General features: G+C 35.9%; 1 protein-coding gene across 1 annotated transcript in view; it reads left to right on the forward strand.

Annotated features, from left to right (window-relative positions):
- Nucleotides 1-19,486, forward strand: part of PTPRC (protein tyrosine phosphatase receptor type C) — a 96,594-nt gene that overhangs the window by 61,717 nt on the left and 15,391 nt on the right. Inside the window, exons 10-19 of the mRNA XM_081946449.1 lie at nt 3,860-3,994; nt 6,240-6,401; nt 12,672-12,874; nt 13,687-13,747; nt 13,881-13,989; nt 15,441-15,475; nt 16,590-16,699; nt 17,420-17,510; nt 17,638-17,714; nt 17,849-17,885. Coding sequence (XP_081802575.1) covers nt 3,860-3,994; nt 6,240-6,401; nt 12,672-12,874; nt 13,687-13,747; nt 13,881-13,989; nt 15,441-15,475; nt 16,590-16,699; nt 17,420-17,510; nt 17,638-17,714; nt 17,849-17,885 — 1,020 coding nt within the window. The remainder of the gene's footprint in view (nt 1-3,859; nt 3,995-6,239; nt 6,402-12,671; nt 12,875-13,686; nt 13,748-13,880; nt 13,990-15,440; nt 15,476-16,589; nt 16,700-17,419; nt 17,511-17,637; nt 17,715-17,848; nt 17,886-19,486) is intronic.

Here is a 19,486-nt window from a genome sequence, read left to right on the forward strand (position 1 = left end):
ATGCTAAATCAGCCAAGTTCATTATAAACAGCCACGTCCACAGGGAAAATGGAGGCAGAGTTTTCAAGTGTGATCATTCTCCTCAACTTGCACTTTAGTCTTACTGGCCAACATCCGAATAATTTTAATGGAAACTAACTGAACTGATTCATGCCCTAAAAAGATTTTTTCAGAACTATTGGATCGGACTCAAGGATCACACATCTCTGGTAGGATATGCTTAGAATCCTGTGAATGTTTCCATTCAATGAATGCTGTAGAGATGCTGTAGAGACATCATAGTTATTTGGAAATGCATGACTTCACTTTTGCCTGAGCAACTGGCCATTAAAGATAGGAATGGCACCAGTTTGTGATTTCCTCCCTGTGTAGGTAACTGCTTCAAAGTATTTACTTCTTTTCAGGACTAAAGAAATCATGCATATTAAGTGTGAATATGCATTCAACATTTAGTTTGGCCCAAAGCTTATGAAACATTTATGTTCATGGTCATCTAAAAGATGATGTATAATTGCTAATTTTTTACTCCTTTCAATTTTTTATTTTTTATTTTTATTTTTGGTTTAACAGTGCAAATACTGTATGATTAGCTGATATTGAGAACATTAGTAATCGTGGGACTTTAGATTAGATTGTGAAAAGCCTGGAAAAATACAATGGGAACTCAATGCTATTACCATATTTTTCGGAGCATAAGACACACCTTTTTTCCCCTAAAAAGAGGCTGAAAATCTGGGTGCGTCTTATGCACTGAATACCCCCGCCCCCTTCATCAAAATGTCTGTGCATAACCTTATGGAAGCTTTCAGGGAGCTCCTGGGGGCTGGGGAGGGCAGAAACGAGTGAAAAATGGGCCGTTTTTTGCTAAATTCTGCCCCCCCCCCCCAGCCCCCAGGAGCAGTCTATAAGCCTCCATAAGGCTATGCATGCATTTCTTTTTGACAAAAATGGCCCGTTTTTGTGAAAAATGGGCCGGTTTTTTGCTCATTTTTGCCCCCCCCCCAGGAGCACTCTGCAAGTCCCCCCCCCCCCCCCAAGGCTATTCATGCCTTTTTTTAAAAAATGGGTTTGGGGGAGGTTTGCAGAGTGCAAAAACTTTTTTTTCCTTTCAGAAAGCTGTTTAGTTAGAGGAATTGATGAGAATTACATTGGTCAAGTGCTGTGCCAGCAGAAACAAAGTTTTAGGTGCTACAGGTTGTCAGCGATTTCCTTTTCCAGCACATATATAAATACACCTGGAAACATCTACCTACCTACTCTCTCTCTCTCTCTCCCTACCTACTGTATTTCTCTCTCCCCCTCCTCTGTCTACCTAAATACCTACCTACTTACTCTCTCCCCCCCACCTATCTACTGTATTTCTCTCTATTTTTCTCTCTCTATCCCTCTACCAACCAACCTACCTACTCTTTCTCTCTCTCTCCCTACCTATCTACTGTATTTCTCCTCTCTATCCCTCTAACTACCTACCTATCTACACACACTCTCTCCCCCTACCTACCTACTGTATTTCTCTCTCTCTATTATCTATCTATCTATCTAGCATCTATCTATCTATCTATCTATCTATCTATCTATCTATCTATCTATCTATCTATCTACTTACCTACCTACTCTCTCTCTCTCTCTCTCCCTACCTACCTACTGTATTTCTCTCTCTCTATCCCTCTAACTACCTACCTATCTACACACACTCTCTCCCCCTACCTACCTACTGTATTTCTCTCTCTCTATTATCTATCTATCTATCTAGCATCTATCTATCTATCTATCTATCTATCTATCTATCTATCTATCTATCTATCTATCTATCTACTTACCTACCTACTCTCTCTCTCTCTCTCTCCCTACCTACCTACTGTATTTCTCTCTCTCTATCCCTCTAACTACCTACCTATCTACACACACTCTCTCCCCCTACCTACCTACTGTATTTCTCTCTCTCTATTATCTATCTATCTATCTAGCATCTATCTATCTATCTATCTATCTAGCATCTATCTATCTATCTATCTATCTATCTATCTATCTATCTATCTATCTACTTACCTACCTACTCTCTCTCTCTCTCTCTCCCTACCTACCTACTGTATTTCTCTCTCTCTATCCCTCTAACTACCTACCTATCTACACACACTCTCTCCCCCTACCTACCTACTGTATTTCTCTCTCTCTATTATCTATCTATCTATCTAGCATCTATCTATCTATCTATCTATCTATCTATCTATCTATCTATCTATCTATCTATCTACTTACCTACCTACTCTCTCTCTCTCTCTCTCCCTACCTACCTACTGTATTTCTCTCTCTCTATCCCTCTAACTACCTACCTATCTACACACACTCTCTCCCCCTACCTACCTACTGTATTTCTCTCTCTCTATTATCTATCTATCTATCTAGCATCTATCTATCTATCTATCTATCTAGCATCTATCTATCTATCTATCTATCTATCTACTTACCTACCTACTCTCTCTCTCTCTCTCTCCCTACCTACCTACTGTATTTCTCCCTCTCTATCCCTCTAACTACCTACCTATCTACACACACTCTCTCCCCCTACCTACCTACTGTATTTCTCTCTCTCTATTATCTATCTATCTATCTATCTATCTATCTATCTATCTATCTAGCATCTATCTATCTATCTATCTATCTATCTATCTACTTACCTACTACTCTCTCTCTCTCTCTCCCTACCTACCTACTGTATTTCTCTCTCTCTATTATCTATCTATCTATCTATCTATCTATCTATCTATCTATCTATCTATCTATCTAGCATCTATCTATCTATCTATCTATCTATCTATCTATCTATCTATCTATCTACTTACCTACCTACTCACTCTCTCTCTCTCTCCCTACCTACCTACTGTATTTCTCTCTCTCTTACTCTCCCTCTATCTACCTACCTATTTTTAATAAAAAATTGCCTCTTCAAAACCTGGATGCTTGTTATACTCCGGTGCGTCTTATACTCTGAAAAACACGGTAATTGCTGCTGAGAAAATTAGATGGATATGTCCATAGCATCATAAGGAGTCAAGCTCTACTTGAAGGAGTCAAAACCTCAATTAACAAGAATATTGTACATTACTTGAAGAATGTAGGTCATTTGTATTTTTATTTTCCAAAATCTTCACTAACTGGAGATTTTGTTGTTGTTATACATACCCCCCCTCTCTCTCTGCACACAGGGCACAGGATAATAATTGGTCATATTTACTTCCCAGATTTCGCATGGGATGTGTTGACTTTTCATCTCATCCAATCAGAAGCCATTGGGAATGATTAACTGCTCTTATAGTCACCAGCAAAAAATGCAACCGATTAGAAATGATGAAAGTTTATGATTCATTGTTCACAGCCTCAGCTGGCAGGAGATTCTAGAGACCAATATGTGATTTTAAAAGATATGTATTTTGTGGAAAGAGGAATTTAGTATACTTACATGCCACCCAACTCTCAACAGAGGCTATCACCATACATCTTATCCTGAACCTAAGGAATAAAAATCACCTCTGGGGCAAGTAGAAGTTATAAAAGCAGAGCTGGAATTGAAATGATAGGTCTATGTGGGTAGTTGACTAACCTAATGTAGGACTGGCTGATCTTGTATTCTTATTCTGTTCGTAGTTGATAAACTTTTCTAAGACCTGAAATTCCTGACATTTTCTGGAAATACACAATGTTGCACAAATATACAATGTACTGCTCGACACTGATTCTATTTCACTTCTGTAAAGCCATGGTAGTCATGGTTCATTTTTCTCATATTCTATTTATTGTTGTCATGTCCCAGAGATCGTTATTTTATCATTACTTGCTTTTCTGTTAATTTTTGTATCAGAGCCAGATCCACCTAAAAACTGTCCATCAAGTTCAACTGAAGAAAGTATAAATGTTACTTGGAGTGCACCACAAAACCAGAGAAATGGCCCTATTCATGGTTATATAATCAATATACTCAATAAAAAAACTGGTGGTATGTATATATACTAATACTATTATTGCTACCGATATGTACTATTGGTATGTATTTCTAATTGTTTGAAAGCACCTACCCATGCATTTTCAGGATTTAAAAAAAAGATTTTCAAAATTTTCTGGATGGATAATTGTAATTATCTTGATAAGTAGCAGCTCTTGTTCATTTCTTCTCCTAGTAATAGGTTTGCTCTATTAATCTCTGTTAATTTCAAGGATATTTTCAGAGTTGTTTTCCAATCTCTATCACTAACACTGAAAATAGTTTGATTTTGTATTGGTTCCTCCATATGGAAGGAGTTCTCTTTTCAGTAGATCCCATGTATCTTGACAGTATCATCCCCACTTCAATTAGTAGACAGATGTGGTAGATATTGGTGGTGGACAGTGGTTACTCCTCAGCCATTCCTTCTGGACCTCAAATTATTCCCTCTGTCTTGGAAGGTGGGGCAGTGGATGCCATCAACCAGTACTACATCTCAGATATCTTGGCAGTCTTTACACAGCTTGTGGGTTGTATCAGTGCCAGTATAAAAGTCAGTTGCCACTCCAGTTCATATTGATATATTGAATAAATAGATGTCAATGTGTCCTTCACTGCAAAATATCCCTTGATTGGTTCCATGTGGCCTCGCGTGATAATTTCCCTTGAGGCCGCATGAAACCAAATTTTGTTCAAAAGGTTTCCTTTGTACTTTACCGACTTCTTGTTTTCCTTGGGGTGGGGCAGAGGACAATATTTTAAAAAAGGAGTGGACTGAAATATGAGAGAGAGATTATTTTTAACTACAAGTAAAGTTCTATCATATAGATGGATATAGAAATAAATCCAGTATTTTAGCTAGGAGTTTAGCAAAGAGAAAGAACAGGAAATTATCTATACATCCATTCATCCTTCTAGCCACCCATCCTTCTATCCAACCACCCACACACCCATCTATTTATCTATCCATCCATCCTTACATCCACCTATCCTTCACCTCCACTTAGGAGACTTTTTTTCCATGTCGGAAGCACCAAAGTGGTTCTGTGGCAAAAGGATTTGCCAGTGAGAACACCATTGCTCAGGGACACCCAGTTAGGGGCTCTTTTCGTATCCCCATGAAGTTGGTCACTGAAGTAGTACCTATTAATCTAGTCATGGTTGCCAACTGCTGAGTTGGCCGGCAGTAGAGTGTGTGATGGGAGTACATCCCATCTGCAGCAATGAGTGTCAAACATGAGCCAGCCAATCATCAGCCCAGAATTCTAACGTCATGAGCTACTGTGTTTTTTAGGAGACTAATTTCCCCAAATAAATAGACCAGTGGTAATCAACATAGTCCCTACCAACCACTAGTGGGCGTTCCAGCTTTCATGGTGGGCGGTAGGGCTTTGCTGTAACTCTGTTTTATAAATTTTATAAAGTAAAGTTACTTCCCTACTTTATAAATCACCATTACTGTGGAACCGGTGGGCGGTTAGAAAATTTTACTACTAACAGAGATGCAAAAGTGGGCGGTAGGTATCAAAAGGTTGGCTATCCCTGAGATAGACAGACAAATGATAGACAGAGCTAGAATTTATTGGAGTGGGATTCTCCATCTTCCAAATTCCAGCATTAACACCAATAATAATTGCCCCAATGTTTACACACATTTGAAGTGAACAATGTATTATTACCTGGGGGGAAAAACCTTGTAAACTACAATAAATATTCAGAGGTAAAAATCAATAAAGGCTAAATTAATCGAAGCAAAATATTATTCTGGGATAAGGTAAGAAGTTTGTTTAGTTTGCATTGGAAAGTATATTTACTCCTAGATTTAATTCATATTAACATAATATATTGAATATTAGTTAATATTCAAAAAGCACCATTTTACAGTTTCTTATTTTAAAAAATATATGAGAGAAAAATGGATATATTTGTAAAAACAATGTTCATAAATGCATTGTTAAAGAAAATTGCAATAACTGTGTAATACACAAAACTGCAAATGAAATGGATATGTTTGGAAAAAATATACATAAAAATCTTAAACTTAAAAAAATGGATCTCAGTTTGATAAAGAAAAGTTGCTGGATTCAGAAAAAACAAGAAATCAAATCTGATATGTTCATTCATCCATCTATATTTTGGCAAACTTAATGGGAGATTGGTTTCCTTCTATGAAAATCAGTGCTAATAATTAATTCTGAAATTGTGTCTCTGCATCAACATTATTTGTATTTGAATGTATTTATGCTTTTAACATTTCCAGAAAAACTGCAACCTTGGAGAGAAAATAATAGCATGCAACATAGAAGGACTGGTTTAAAACCTTACACAAATTATGAAGTGATGGTACAGGCATACACAAAGATAAAAAACAAGACACTTGAGGGAGAAGCATGTATTAAAAATATTATGACTCTGCCAACTAGTAAGTTGTGAATATTTAATTGTGAATATTTAATTTAGTTGTGAAAATATAATTATGGGGTAAGGTTATAACTATTATTATTATTATTATTGTTGTTGTTGTTGTTGTTGTTATTATTATTATTATTATTATTATTATTATTATTATTATTATTATTATTATTATTATACGATTGTATCACAAAGGCCAGTTATTTCGCTGAATTTGGCATTGATTACTAGTCGGGCCCCACCCAGGGGCCTAGGATGTCGTAACGTATTTTCGTAATATACGTGCAGATCCAAGCAGTGCAGCTTTTTGCATTTGACTGATGGTGATTTTGTCAAGTTTTAACTGTTTTAAATGTAATTCCAGTGCTTTTGGAATAGCTCCCAGTATGCCGATTACCACTGGAATTACCACTGCTGGTTTGTGCCATAATCGTTGAATTTCAATTTTTAGGCCCTGGTATTTCGCGATTTTTTCATGTTCCTTCTTGTCGACCTGGTATTGTGATGTCTATGATTGAAACCTTATTTTTCTCAACCAGTGTGATGTCTGGTGTGTTATGCGCCAGTATTTTGTCCGTTTGTATACGAAAATCCCATAGGATCTTGACCATCTGATTTTCGGTGACTTTTTCAGGCTTATGTTCCCACCAGTTTGTTGTTGTTTTAATATTATAATTTTTGCACAAATTCCAGTGGATTATTTGTGCTACTGAATTGTGCCGCAATTTATAATCAGTCTGCACGATTTTTTTACAGCAGCTGAGTATGTGGTCAACAGTTTCATCAACTTCTTTGCAGAGTCTGCATTTGGCATCATCAGAGGATTTTTCAATTTTGGCCTTAATGGCATTTGTTCGGATAGCTTGTTCTTCCGCAGCCAGGATTAGTGACTCTGTTTCTTTCTTTAATGTACCTGTTGTTAACCATAACAAAGTTTTTTCACTGTCCACTTTATCTTTTATTTTTTCCAGAAATTGACCATATAATGCTTTGTTCTGCCAACTCTCCATTCTTGATTTTATCACATCTTTTCTGTATTCTTGTTTCATCTGTTGGGCCTTCAGTAGATTTTTGTTCTTTACTTCGATTAATAGATGTTCTTGACTTTCTTTTAAATAATCAGCCAGTGCATGTTTTTCTTCTTCAACTATTTGCTTCACTTATAATAATAATAATAATAATAATAATAATAATAATAATAATAATAATAATAATAATAATAATAATAATAATAATAATTTATTAAATTTCTAGACCGCCCCCTGCCACCTGATTTTCCTGGCAGGTATAGTCTATCAGTGTCACCACGTGGATGTAAATGTAGTGCATTGTCATTAGTTTCCTGGTTTTTCGGTCCAAAATGTCCAAATCAGCTTGTGTCCAGTTAACTATACCAGCTGTGTATCTTATAACTGGTATTGCCCAGGTATTTATGGCCTTGATTGTATTTCCACCATTTAATTTAGATTTCAAAATTTTCCTAACTCTGTTGGTGTACTCTCTCCTGACAATAGTTTTTACTTCTCCATGTTTGATGTTATCCAACTGCAAAATGCCTAAGTATTTGTAGGCTTCATTTTCATTGCATTTAATTAGTTGGCCATTGGGCATTTCAATTCCTTCATACGCAGTGATTTTGCCCCTTTTTATGGATACAGTGGCGCATTTTTCCATGCCAAACTGCATTGAAATATCGGTGCTGAATACTCGGACTGTGTTTGTCAGTGATTGGATTTCTATTTCTGACTTTCCATAGAGTTTCAAATCATCCATATATAATAAATGTGAAATTTTTTCAGCTTCTTTGACTGTTTGGTAGCCTAATTTCATTTTTTTTAAGATTACTGATAGTGGGATCATCGCGATGATGAAGAAAAGAGGTGAAAGTGAATCACTCTGGAAAATTCCTCACTTGATATTAACCATTCCATAGTTCTCATTCCCCACTGCCAACTCAGTTCTCCATTGTTTCATCGCCTTTTCAATGAAGGATGTAATATTTTTACTAATGCCAGTTGTTTCTAAGCATTTTATGATCCAACTATGTGGCAATGAGTCGAATGCTTTTTTAATCAATCCAGACCATATTCAAGTTCGTCTTTCTTTTCTTACAATTTTCTAATATCATTTTATCAATTAGGAGCTGATCTTTTGTGCCCCTACTCCTTCTTTTGTTGCCTCTTTGCATTTTCCCACAATTCTTTCCAGAATTCAGCTGTGGCCTGCTTTTCTGGTTTTTCATTTTTGGTGTCACCATTCACATTAAGACTTCGATAAAAATGCCGTTGGTCTGATCGAAATTGTTGATTTTGTTTATATTGAATGATTCGTGCCTCATATCTCTCAATTTTTCTAGCTGTTGCTGTTATCTGCTGTTTTACAATCTCTACAGCTTCATTGATGTTTCTTGTATCCAATCTTTATCTTCTGATTAGCTGATCTATGATTTTTCTGTTTTTAAGCCGTTGCTCATGCATGTTCTTTAAGTTGCTAGCATCTGCCCTTAATTTTTTGACTTTTTGTTCTAATCGGATTTTCCACTTTGGCTTTGATGCTTTTTCCATAGTGTGATTAGGTGCTTTGATTTTAATGCATAGTTCATTAGTGACTATTACAGCTGCACTGTACATTAACTGATTCGTTTCCAAGATGGATCCCGATTCAATTGTTGAAAGCACTGCATTAACCATTTTCATGATGGGACCCAAAATTTTCTTAGGAACAGTTTTTAACGATGGTAAACGTTGTCTTTCCTCCCTAGCCAGAAAATGCTCCATGATCTTGTCCTTCAGTTCATTTTGTTTTTGAGTTTTCTCCAGTAAATTCCCCTGCATGACATGGCCTAAGTAAATGAGACACAGTTTCGTGATTTTGCCTTCGAGTAACATGTCTGGCATTATGACCCAATGCAATCCAATGTTTTATTTACAAATCAAGTGTAACAAGAAGGGGGTATTTAAAAAGAGTGCAACTAGAAACAACAACATCTAAAATCAAAAATGAGAGAACAGAGACTAGTAGTTCAACTTCAATTTATAACATGAAATAAAGAATCCACAGAAGCAGAATTGGAAGAATTGCAAAGGTATAGTCCAGGGGTGTCCAAACTTGAGAACTTTAAGACTTGTGGACTTCAACTCCCAGAATTCCCCAGCCAGCATAGGGTTGAAGTCCACAAGTCTTAAAGTTCCCATGTTTGGACATCCCTGGACAAGTCAGAGCAAAGAAGTTGAAACCCCTGCCAGAAATACCTCAGATTGGAAAGGCAAACCAAAAGGAGCCAGCAGTAGAAGAAGTCAGCATTGCTACTGAATCATTTTTATTACCAAACTAGGCACTTCCTTGCTTTCTCATCAGAAAGAACAATACCTTCTAACTAAAAATGAAGAATTGAAACAAAGAATAACTGAGCATCTTGAACAGTGCAAAAACAACAGGATAAGACTGTCTGCATTGAGGCTTGTTCCAAAGAAACAACTAGCCCAAGTATTAAAAGATACCAACACTGTAATATCAACTATAAACACCAGTTCACTGCAAAAAAACAAACCAACTAATGTGCAGCATGGCTGCATTTATAACTGAATACCTAGGATGCAAAATTAACAAAAAAGAAGAAAAAGCCAAAAGTCACCAAATTAGAAAAGAAGATCAGCAAGCTAAGATCAGATGCAAGCAAGCTAGAACAGATGAAAGAAAAGCTGATGAACAAGAAGCGCAAGGAATATCACATCAACAAATATCAATTAGAAACAAGGAAAATTAAGGAAGCATTGGAAATAATAAAGCAGCAATAACAGCTATATTGTTATATAAAGAAGATCAGAGATATCCATCTCAAACTACACACCATAGACAAAATCTCCAATTTCATTCAGATCAAAAACATTTCTAGTAATGCATCAAAGGAGAGGCTGCAGTTAACCAGTCAACATCTGACTAAGAAGAAATGGTACAGTTCTGGGAATAGCTATGAGCCAATTTTTAAAAATGCAAGAAGAATGCAGCTTGGATTAAAAAAAGAAGCCGAAATGAAAGAGTTTACAGTTACAGCAAAAATGGTAGAGAAAAGGGGAAGAAAGTTCGATAATTGTTCAGCACCAGATAAAAATAAGCTACATGGTTTGGGGGTGAAATATCTGACTGGCCTACACCAACTCATTGCTAAAGAGTTTTCAACTTACTGCCAGAAGGTGAAATTGAGGATTGGAAAATGCAAATTCTACCTGATAATGAAAAGTCCAACAAAAGGGGCATCACCAGAGCTACAGGCCAATTATTTGCTTACCAACAACTTTCAAATTGCTAACTGGTTGTAGCTGATGAAGTCCAACAGCACTTAGTTGAAAACATGCTCTTTCCACCTGAACAGAAAGGAAACTGCCCAAGCAGCAAAAGAACAAAAGATCAGTTCCTAACTGACAAGTTTTGAAAAATTGCAAGAAAGGGAAGACCAAGTTGAATGTAGCTTGGGTTGATTACAAGAAGGTATTCAACTCCCTGCCACGTGAGTAAGATAATTAAGTGCCTAGAAGTAACAGGGTTCAGTAGAAACATCAGAAACTTTGGGAAAAGATCAATGGCACAATGGAAGACACAGTTGCTGATCAATAGTGATAAACTGGGAGAGGTTAATATCAAGAGAGGAATATTTCGAGGCAACTCATTAATATTATCTGTCATTGCATCGATTCCTTTGTCAACAATACTGAATAAGTCAGGTTCTGGCTATCAATGAAAAAAACAATAATTTAGCTGCCATTTTGACTTTTGGAGCACACCCAGGGGTGGGATTCAGCCGGTTCAGACAGGTTTGGGCGAACCGGTAGCTCTGCCGATCAGCTGAGAGTGAACTGGTTTGCTCCGACAATCAGATGGGCCCGCCTGCCCGCCCCTGAGCTATACTGACCTATATTTCCTTTGTTTGAAGCTCAGCTGATAGGCGCGGCAGAGCAGATTGCTGCGCTTCAGCTGTTTTAGTCACTGGTGCTGCAGTAGAAGGTAAGTTTTTGTGCTGTTTTCAAAAGCACTACATGCGTACGTAGCTTGCATTTGGCAAAACACTCTCTCAGCAAATGAGATGTTACACCGGTTGAATCCCACCACTCAGTCTCCCCCCCTCCCCCATCTGCACAAAGCGAATTGTGAATGGCGAAAACCAGTATGAAAAGTTTATAATTAATATACTGCTAATGCAGTTTTGGTGGGTTTTATGGATTATATTCATCATCATAGTTTGTGGAAATAGATTTTAAAAGCGAGAAAGGAATTCTGTGCCACCAAAATTATTAATATCTGAGTTTATTAATCTCATGGCTAGGAAAAAAAATATGTGTTTTTGTGGAGTGAAGAGGAGAAGAAATTATTGAGAAAGTTGGTTTTGTTTTCTTGAAGATGAATCCTAGTGAAATAGTGAAAATAATCCTGGTGAAATAGCAAACATATTTAGCATCTATAACTAATACAGGTATCGCCAGGACAATATATTTTACGTACATATAGTCCTTGTTTAGCAACTGCCTTAGATAATGACCTTTTGTAAATGTGACAGTAATGAACAGTAGTAAAAAATCATTTCCCAATCAATGCACACATTTAGGACAACAAAAATATCCAGTGCAAAACTGATTATGGTCTGGTCAGTTTCAGACAGAAGCAGCCAGTGACCCAGAGTTCTTATCAACTAATTAAGGTCACAGCTGAGCATGTCATTGTGGCTAGTACTTTTTATGGAACTGCTGCACTGCAGAGAAAAATGACTCAGAAAGACATACAGGTAGTCCTCGAATTATGAACTCAACTGAGCCCAAAATTTCTGTTGCTAAGTGAGATATTTGTTAAGTGAGTTTTGCCCCATTTTACAACCTTTCTTGCTGATCATGGGGATGCTGCAAAGGTCGTAACTGTGAAAAACGGTCAGTTTTCAGAGCCATTGTCATTTTTAACCATCACTACATGATCTGTTGTAAGTCGAGGATTACTTGTAGCTTGTTAAAGCAATCTCTCTGCCCTGCAAAGGAGCAAAAAAAGAAGAAAAATGGGTCAAACACAGGAGATTGCATAAAAGAATTTTATTTGAGTGAAACAGCAGCAACCAGTGAATTTCACAATGTCCATTACTGTCTCTCTCTTAGTCACATCTTCATTTAGTGATCATTTTGCTTAACAGCTAATTGCAGTCATTAAACAAGAACTGCCTGAAATTGGGGAAGCATTCTGATTCCTATACTCTTAGCACTGCTTATTTTCTTTTAATGGAAACCATTTTAATTTTCAACAGAACCAAGTCCTTTGAGAAACCTTAACTTAAACATATCCAACGAGGGACACAATATTGTGGAAGTTTCTTGTATAGGACCAGATGAATTAAATGGACCCAGCAAACAGTATATTTTAAAATGGGATGGCAATAATGAAATGACCAACAGCACTTGCACATTCAAAGTGGACAACCTTTCTTTTTTGAAAACATACACTTTTCACGTAAGTTGCATTGTTCTAAACTTGAGACTGAGATTTTTCACCCCCCCCACCCCTTGAAAGGCAGCATATCTATCTGCTTATTCATCAATCAGGGAAGTCAAAATTTTGAGAAAATAATGAATTAAGTTGATGGTCTGAATCAGCTCCTTAGCAAGCTAATGGATTGGGTAAAGTCTGATGTGCACCCAAACCGAAATCACGGTTTGTGCTTGGTTAATCTGATGATTAAATTCAGGACAGACTGTGCTGAAGCGGGTTGCTCCAGAATTATAAGAGCAATACTTAGCAGTACAATCTATCATCTTCATTGTCAATTGACAAGTAGTTTCAAGGACCAAGTGTATCTTTTATTCCTTTGGTCAGATGTAGTAACTAAATCCTTATCTGGTCTGGCTCACCCTGCCACCATTTTTAAACAAAACTAAATGGAGTACAGTCAAATTGTTAATTGAATCAATTAATTAATTAACAGCCAAGCATCCTCAGTCATTTCCTTAAAATTAACATGTTTCTGGCATTGAACGTTTGGGTGGCTTTTCCGTTGCAATTTTTTTTTTTTTTTGTAGTATCGAAGTTTTCAACTTCCTCATAGATGAGGGCAGGGTGAAATATATATTTTCTTAGTTCTATTTCGTATTTTTGAGTGATCCTCATATCTCATTAAGATATTTATATTTTTATAAATGTCTTAATGAACTATACCATAAGGTTTCATATGGTATAGCTTTCATAGAAGATTTTGGAAAATTTATACAACAGTTCATTTTTTGTGCATTTCAGATTCTACATTAACTATTTCTTTTTCTTATCAGGTATCTGTTTACAATGGACGTAATTATTCAGATACAATATCAGATACAATAAGCACCAAATGTATGTTAACATTTTAAAAATTCCTTTGAATTTACTGATTAGTTTAATTTGCTTACTGAAAACACAGGATGATAACAAAATGTTGACATTTCCTAAACCCTTCGTTTCATTTCATTTCGTTTCATTCGTACAGATAATACTAAAGCTGTCATTGGATTCTTGGCATTCCTGATTATTGTAACAGTTTTGGCTTTACTTCTTGTCCTGTATAAAATATACATCCTGAACAGAAAGAACTCAAGGTAACTTTGTGAAATGCATTCTTTTCCTCTCCTAAATGTGTATGACAACAATAGGAAACTGCATCCTGGTCTGTCCTATTCCATATGCCTGGCAGTGACCACTTGAGCAGCTTCTCTGCTGCAAATGAACTGTACAATCATCATTGTTATTGCGTTGTAGAAAATTTGGCACAAAATTATAGACATAATTCTTTATTATTATTACAATTACAGTAAGTTGCAGTCAAGGTAGAAACCAACACCTTCCAGATTTTAACTACTTACACTTCCATAGCCCCATACCCTCAGTTGATTGATTTCTTTTGATTTTATGGAAGTTCATTGGAAATCTGATTTTCTGAGGGGCATGGTTTTATACAGATACTCCTCAACTTACAATCGCAATTGGGACCAGAATTTACATTGCAAAAGAAGGTGGTTGTTAAATGTGCCCAATTTTATGACATTTTTGCTACGGTTGTTAACTAAATCATTGCAGAAGTGAATCACTACAGCTGTTAAATAAATCACACAGTCATTAAATGAATCCAGCTTCCCCCTTTCACTTTGTTTATTGGAAGCCAATTAGGAAGATCACAAATGATGATCACATGACCCCATGACACAAGAGCTCAATTTTAGATCACGTGACTACAACAGTTGCGATTGCAAGGACCAGTCACGATTCATTTTTTTTTCAGTGCTGTTGGAACTTCAATAAGTCACTAAACAAATGTTTCAAGTTGAGGGCTACCTGTATTAATATTTTGACCTTAATTTAGCTCTTAATACTCAAGTAATATTTTATTTTTAGAACTTATTTTTCTTTAACATTATTTGCAATCTCTTTTTAGTATCTTAAGTATCTTTTATGTACTTCTTTCATTTATTTACCTTTTCTTTTGGTTTTTAGACTCCTTGAAAATTGACAATTTTATTCTTTTTAAAAATGGTCAATGACCATAATGAACCTGTACTTAGATTGAACATTTAGAAAGATGCTAATTGAATAGTTCAGTTCCAGTCAGCAAGTTTTCTTCCAGGAGATGACCTTTTATTTTTCTGTCCTTTTGGGGGGTTTTCCCCACTTTTTCCCAATAAGTACCCAGATGTTTGTGTATTTATTATGTACATGGAATACATAGACCTTCCAACCAATTCTTGACACCAGATAGCTCTTGAATTAAGTGCCCTGCCTTAACACAATCATCATATGGAGGTTTTGCAGGTTCAAATCCTGGTAAAATGTTCTGAGCCATGCATTGGAGCTATGCCTATCTTACAATCTGCTGTTCTGGGTCTTGTGTGAGCAGGAGGGGGACCTGCTCTTTTTCAAAGCTGGAGTAGCAGAATTAGAAAAAAAAAGGCTTAATGTTCTTACATTCTGATACCCATATACATACTCATTAACATCTATTGAAAAATAGTAATATTTTGTTCTCAACATTCAGTCTTGATGTTCTTTTTTGCAGAGATGAAGAAGAAGGAGTAAGGCTTGTAACCAGAGGTAAATATTTTAAGAATTCTAGAAAGTATGGGATCCTTGAACTTGTACTATGAAAGGTTTTTCCAGATGTTCATAAAGCCCATTGCCACATCTCTACCCCAAAGGTGTCAAACTCGCGTTGTCACGTTGTCATCCCACGATGTATTGTGACACCCCCTTCACTAAAACAGGGGTGTGCATGGCCAGCCTGTGATGCATCCGGCCCGTGGGCCACAAGTTTGACACCCCTACTCTACCCTGATGAGTTTTCCTGCCCTGCTTCTGAACTAAGGTGCAATAAAGAGAATTTTAAAAAGAAATTCTAAGCACAATGTTGTCTCTTTCATCATCCCTTCTTACATCAGTGGATACATGGCCTATATATCAATGTAATTAGCACACCCTCATTATTATTGTGAAAATAACCATGAAAAGTGGGGGCCACTCTTTATCTTATTTGCTCCGAAATGAAGTTTTAGCTTTATTATGATGTCATTTTAAGCAGTGAATCTAAAGTTCATTTCAGCATAATTTCACATTTCTTTAGAGCCTTTTCAAGAGTTTCTAATACAAAGAACACATGTGCTAAACTAGGTACTCTAAAAGACTTTTTTTTCCTTTGTAAATGAGAACCAATTTCAATAAGACATAAAAATCATCTTGCTCTAATTCAGGCTGGATTGTAAATAGAATGTGGCCTGATTAGCATCACAAAAACTATACAATATGTGGGAAAAGACTAATTCTTTCCTGATCCTTGATCAAAACAAATTTTAAAGCCCTTGTGGCTACATAGGGATTTTTAAAAAAAATGCAATTAGCACCATTGAAGAATGTTAAAAACAGTATCTAAAAGTAATACCCACGTATAACCCCTGAAAAATGGAACAAGTACAGGAAAAATGTATGCTTCCTTCATATCAGTGTTCTTAACCTAGGTAAATGTAAATTAAATGCCCTTGGATTGAATAATTTGGTAATAAGCTTTAAAGTTTAGCTCATTGATTTCAGGCGGCAAACCCATTCAATAATTTTGACACATGTGCTCAAGCATGTATTAAATTTACAGTTTCATTACACCTATCAGAAGCAATGCACATATACTTATCTGGAAGCGTTTCTACCTCTTTTAAAGATGATGAAAGACACCTGAAGAACATAGACCCAATTCCTGCGGAGTTATTGTGGGAAGCTTATAAAAGAAAAATAGCAGATGAAGGAAGGCTTTTTCTGGATGAATTTCAGGTTAGTATTGCAATGGAAAATCTAAGGCGGGTCTATGTGTGGTCTTGGTGGTTAGCTTTTTTTAGTAGATAGTTCCCACCCTAAGGGTCTCACACATTTTAATTCTTTTACTCCCTTTCAATATCAGGGAACAGTTTGGTGGTCTAGAGAGGGAGCTCTTGCTTCACAATCAAGAGACTTTGGATTCAATCCTAGATAGCAACAGATATTTCCCTCTCTGGGTGCAATGAGTAATTGTCTGCTGCAAACTCCGCAAAGGCATCAGGAAGGGCGCCTGGCCAATAAACACTCTCAATTCCAATGAGTTGCCCAGACCCCACCCCAAAGCAAGGGATTGCAGGGTCATTTTTAAAAAGCCTCCCTTTCAATATCAGGGAGATTAGATATGTCTGAATAGAGCTATAATAGTCTCCTTGTGATAATCTGAAGTACGTATATGAAAAACGAAGATAAACATCTTTATGTCTCCATTCAGATTACATTGTTTATTTAAGAGGCCTGAATTATTGTTATTTCAACCTAGGTTTATTTAGAAATATATCCTGCTGATTGATTTGGGTCTTATGCTAAACAAATGGACATAGAAAACTGGATTCACAACAGCTAGCAAAAAAAGAACAAAAAAACCCCACCAGGGTTTCAGTAGGTCATCCTCTTTGTCTGAGTTTATAATGTTTTTTACCTAAAGTCTTTGACACAGACAGTTATTGTCTTTTGCAGAGTATTCCCAGAGTCTTCAGTAAATACCCCATAAGAGAAGCACGCAAGCCTTATAACCATAACAAGAACCGTTACATCGATATCCTCCCGTGTAAGCACATCATGCAAACATGAACTTTTCAACTTCCCCCACCCGCTTTCAAAAATTGTAACAAACTAACAGTATTGATTGATTGACATTCTTGATCTTGATTTTTTTTTTGTTTCTATATAAAAAGATGATTACAATCGCGTGGAGCTTAACTCAAGCCCTGGGGAGCAGGGATATGACTACATAAATGCAAGCTATATCGATGTGAGTGACTTTCATTTCAAATGTGCAAACTCATAGTCAGACATAGTCTTCTAACTCTTAGATTGTGCAAATATTTATTTTTTTCTGAGCCCATCCATACATGCAGGATAATAATATATGACTTTCTATCACAGGGTTTTAAAGAATTGAAAAAATACATTGCTGCACAAGGTTTGTATTATCTTTCTGAATAGTACATAGAAATGAATTAATAACAATCATTGTTACCTCTATTGTTTCTGATTAGACCACCAAGCAGAATGGTGGTGCCGTTCCATACCACAAAATAAACTGGGGTGGAAATTTCCTTCCCATTCTACATCATGACTCGCCCATCCATTATTCTTTCTGTCCTAGAGATCAATGTGTTCCTTATGCGAATAAGAACGTGCAAAACAACAGTTTGTAAGTTCCATGGATTTACCTTTAGCTGGTTCATGGAAGCCATCACTAGGGATTAATTTATTTCAGTTCCATCAATTATACAAAGATGATCAAGTATGCACCTAACTAGCAGTCATATTGGGAAAAAAAGTCAGGTTTAATTGGTTGTTGTGAATCATCTCTCAGGATTTATTTGTTTGTTTGTTATGGCCACCCATTCCAACAGGCTCTTGGTAGCTTACAAAATCCAGAAAACAATTAAAATAGTTAAAAACATTTAAAAAATCAGGAGACCTGAAATTCACTTTCTGAAAAATTTAAAAGATATTTGACTTACTAGCAATTAATAGTAAATATTTTATCAGTAAAGGAGAATATTTACAGCTCAGGACTGAAATAATTTTCCTTGTTATTATCTCAGCTTGGTCCAGTTCAGAGAGAAGCAAAGAACCCTCATATTTTATGTTAGGGTTAGGGTTATTTTTTTCACTTGGAGTATGGTGTGTGTGTGTGTGTGTGTTGTGTGTGTGTGTGTGTTTGTGTGTGTGTGTGTATACATATATATACTTTCTCCATATTCCAACTGAAATATATGTATGTATTTGTGTGTGTGTGTGTGTTTGTAGAAATAATATATAAAAGGGAAAACTAAGCAATTAAAAAAACCATAGAAACATTATATTAAAAATATTCTTTTGTTGCATATAATATTTGTTATACAAAAACTGACAATATTTACATTGGGTTTCACTGTGATTTTGGTCTCTAGGTAACTCGTCATAATAAATACCATTTCGTCTTCTTAATTTCTGTTCTTTAATTAGAAATTATGCTTGATTAAAATAAATGGCATCGAGTGAAAACAATATAAAACAAATAGAGAAGAATAAAAAATAAACAGTTACAAATAAAACACAAGGGAAAGGGAAAAATAATAAAAATACCAAACCTTTAGAATTTTAAAATTATAATACAGTTTAAAAGTCTTAATGTGATATTATGTGCTAATTAAGGACAGCAATTTCATTTCTTTTCACATTAATTCAAAGGTTGCTATGGAATTTCAGCAAACTAAAATTAGACTATATGAAATTGTGCAGTATTCTCCAATCCTGTCTGTTAATTGATACAAAATTAGTTGAAAGGCTGAGTCAACAAATTTTATTTAGCCAAATTCCAGAGTGTAGTACCCAATCAGAAATACTTAATTGCCTAGATTTTGGGTACCTATATCTAGAAGGCACATAAAAAGCTATCCCAACCATTTCAGTACAATCTACTTAAAACAGGTCTGGAAAGAACTTTGTAGTAGATTCTGCCAAATATTATTGATGTTTCAGATAAAAAGTAAATAGTTAGTGCACTATACATATATTACAGACAAATGC

Source organism: Natrix helvetica (assembly GCF_964273705.1).
Source record: "Natrix helvetica genome assembly, chromosome: 3".
Lineage (NCBI taxonomy): Eukaryota > Metazoa > Chordata > Lepidosauria > Squamata > Natricidae > Natrix > Natrix helvetica.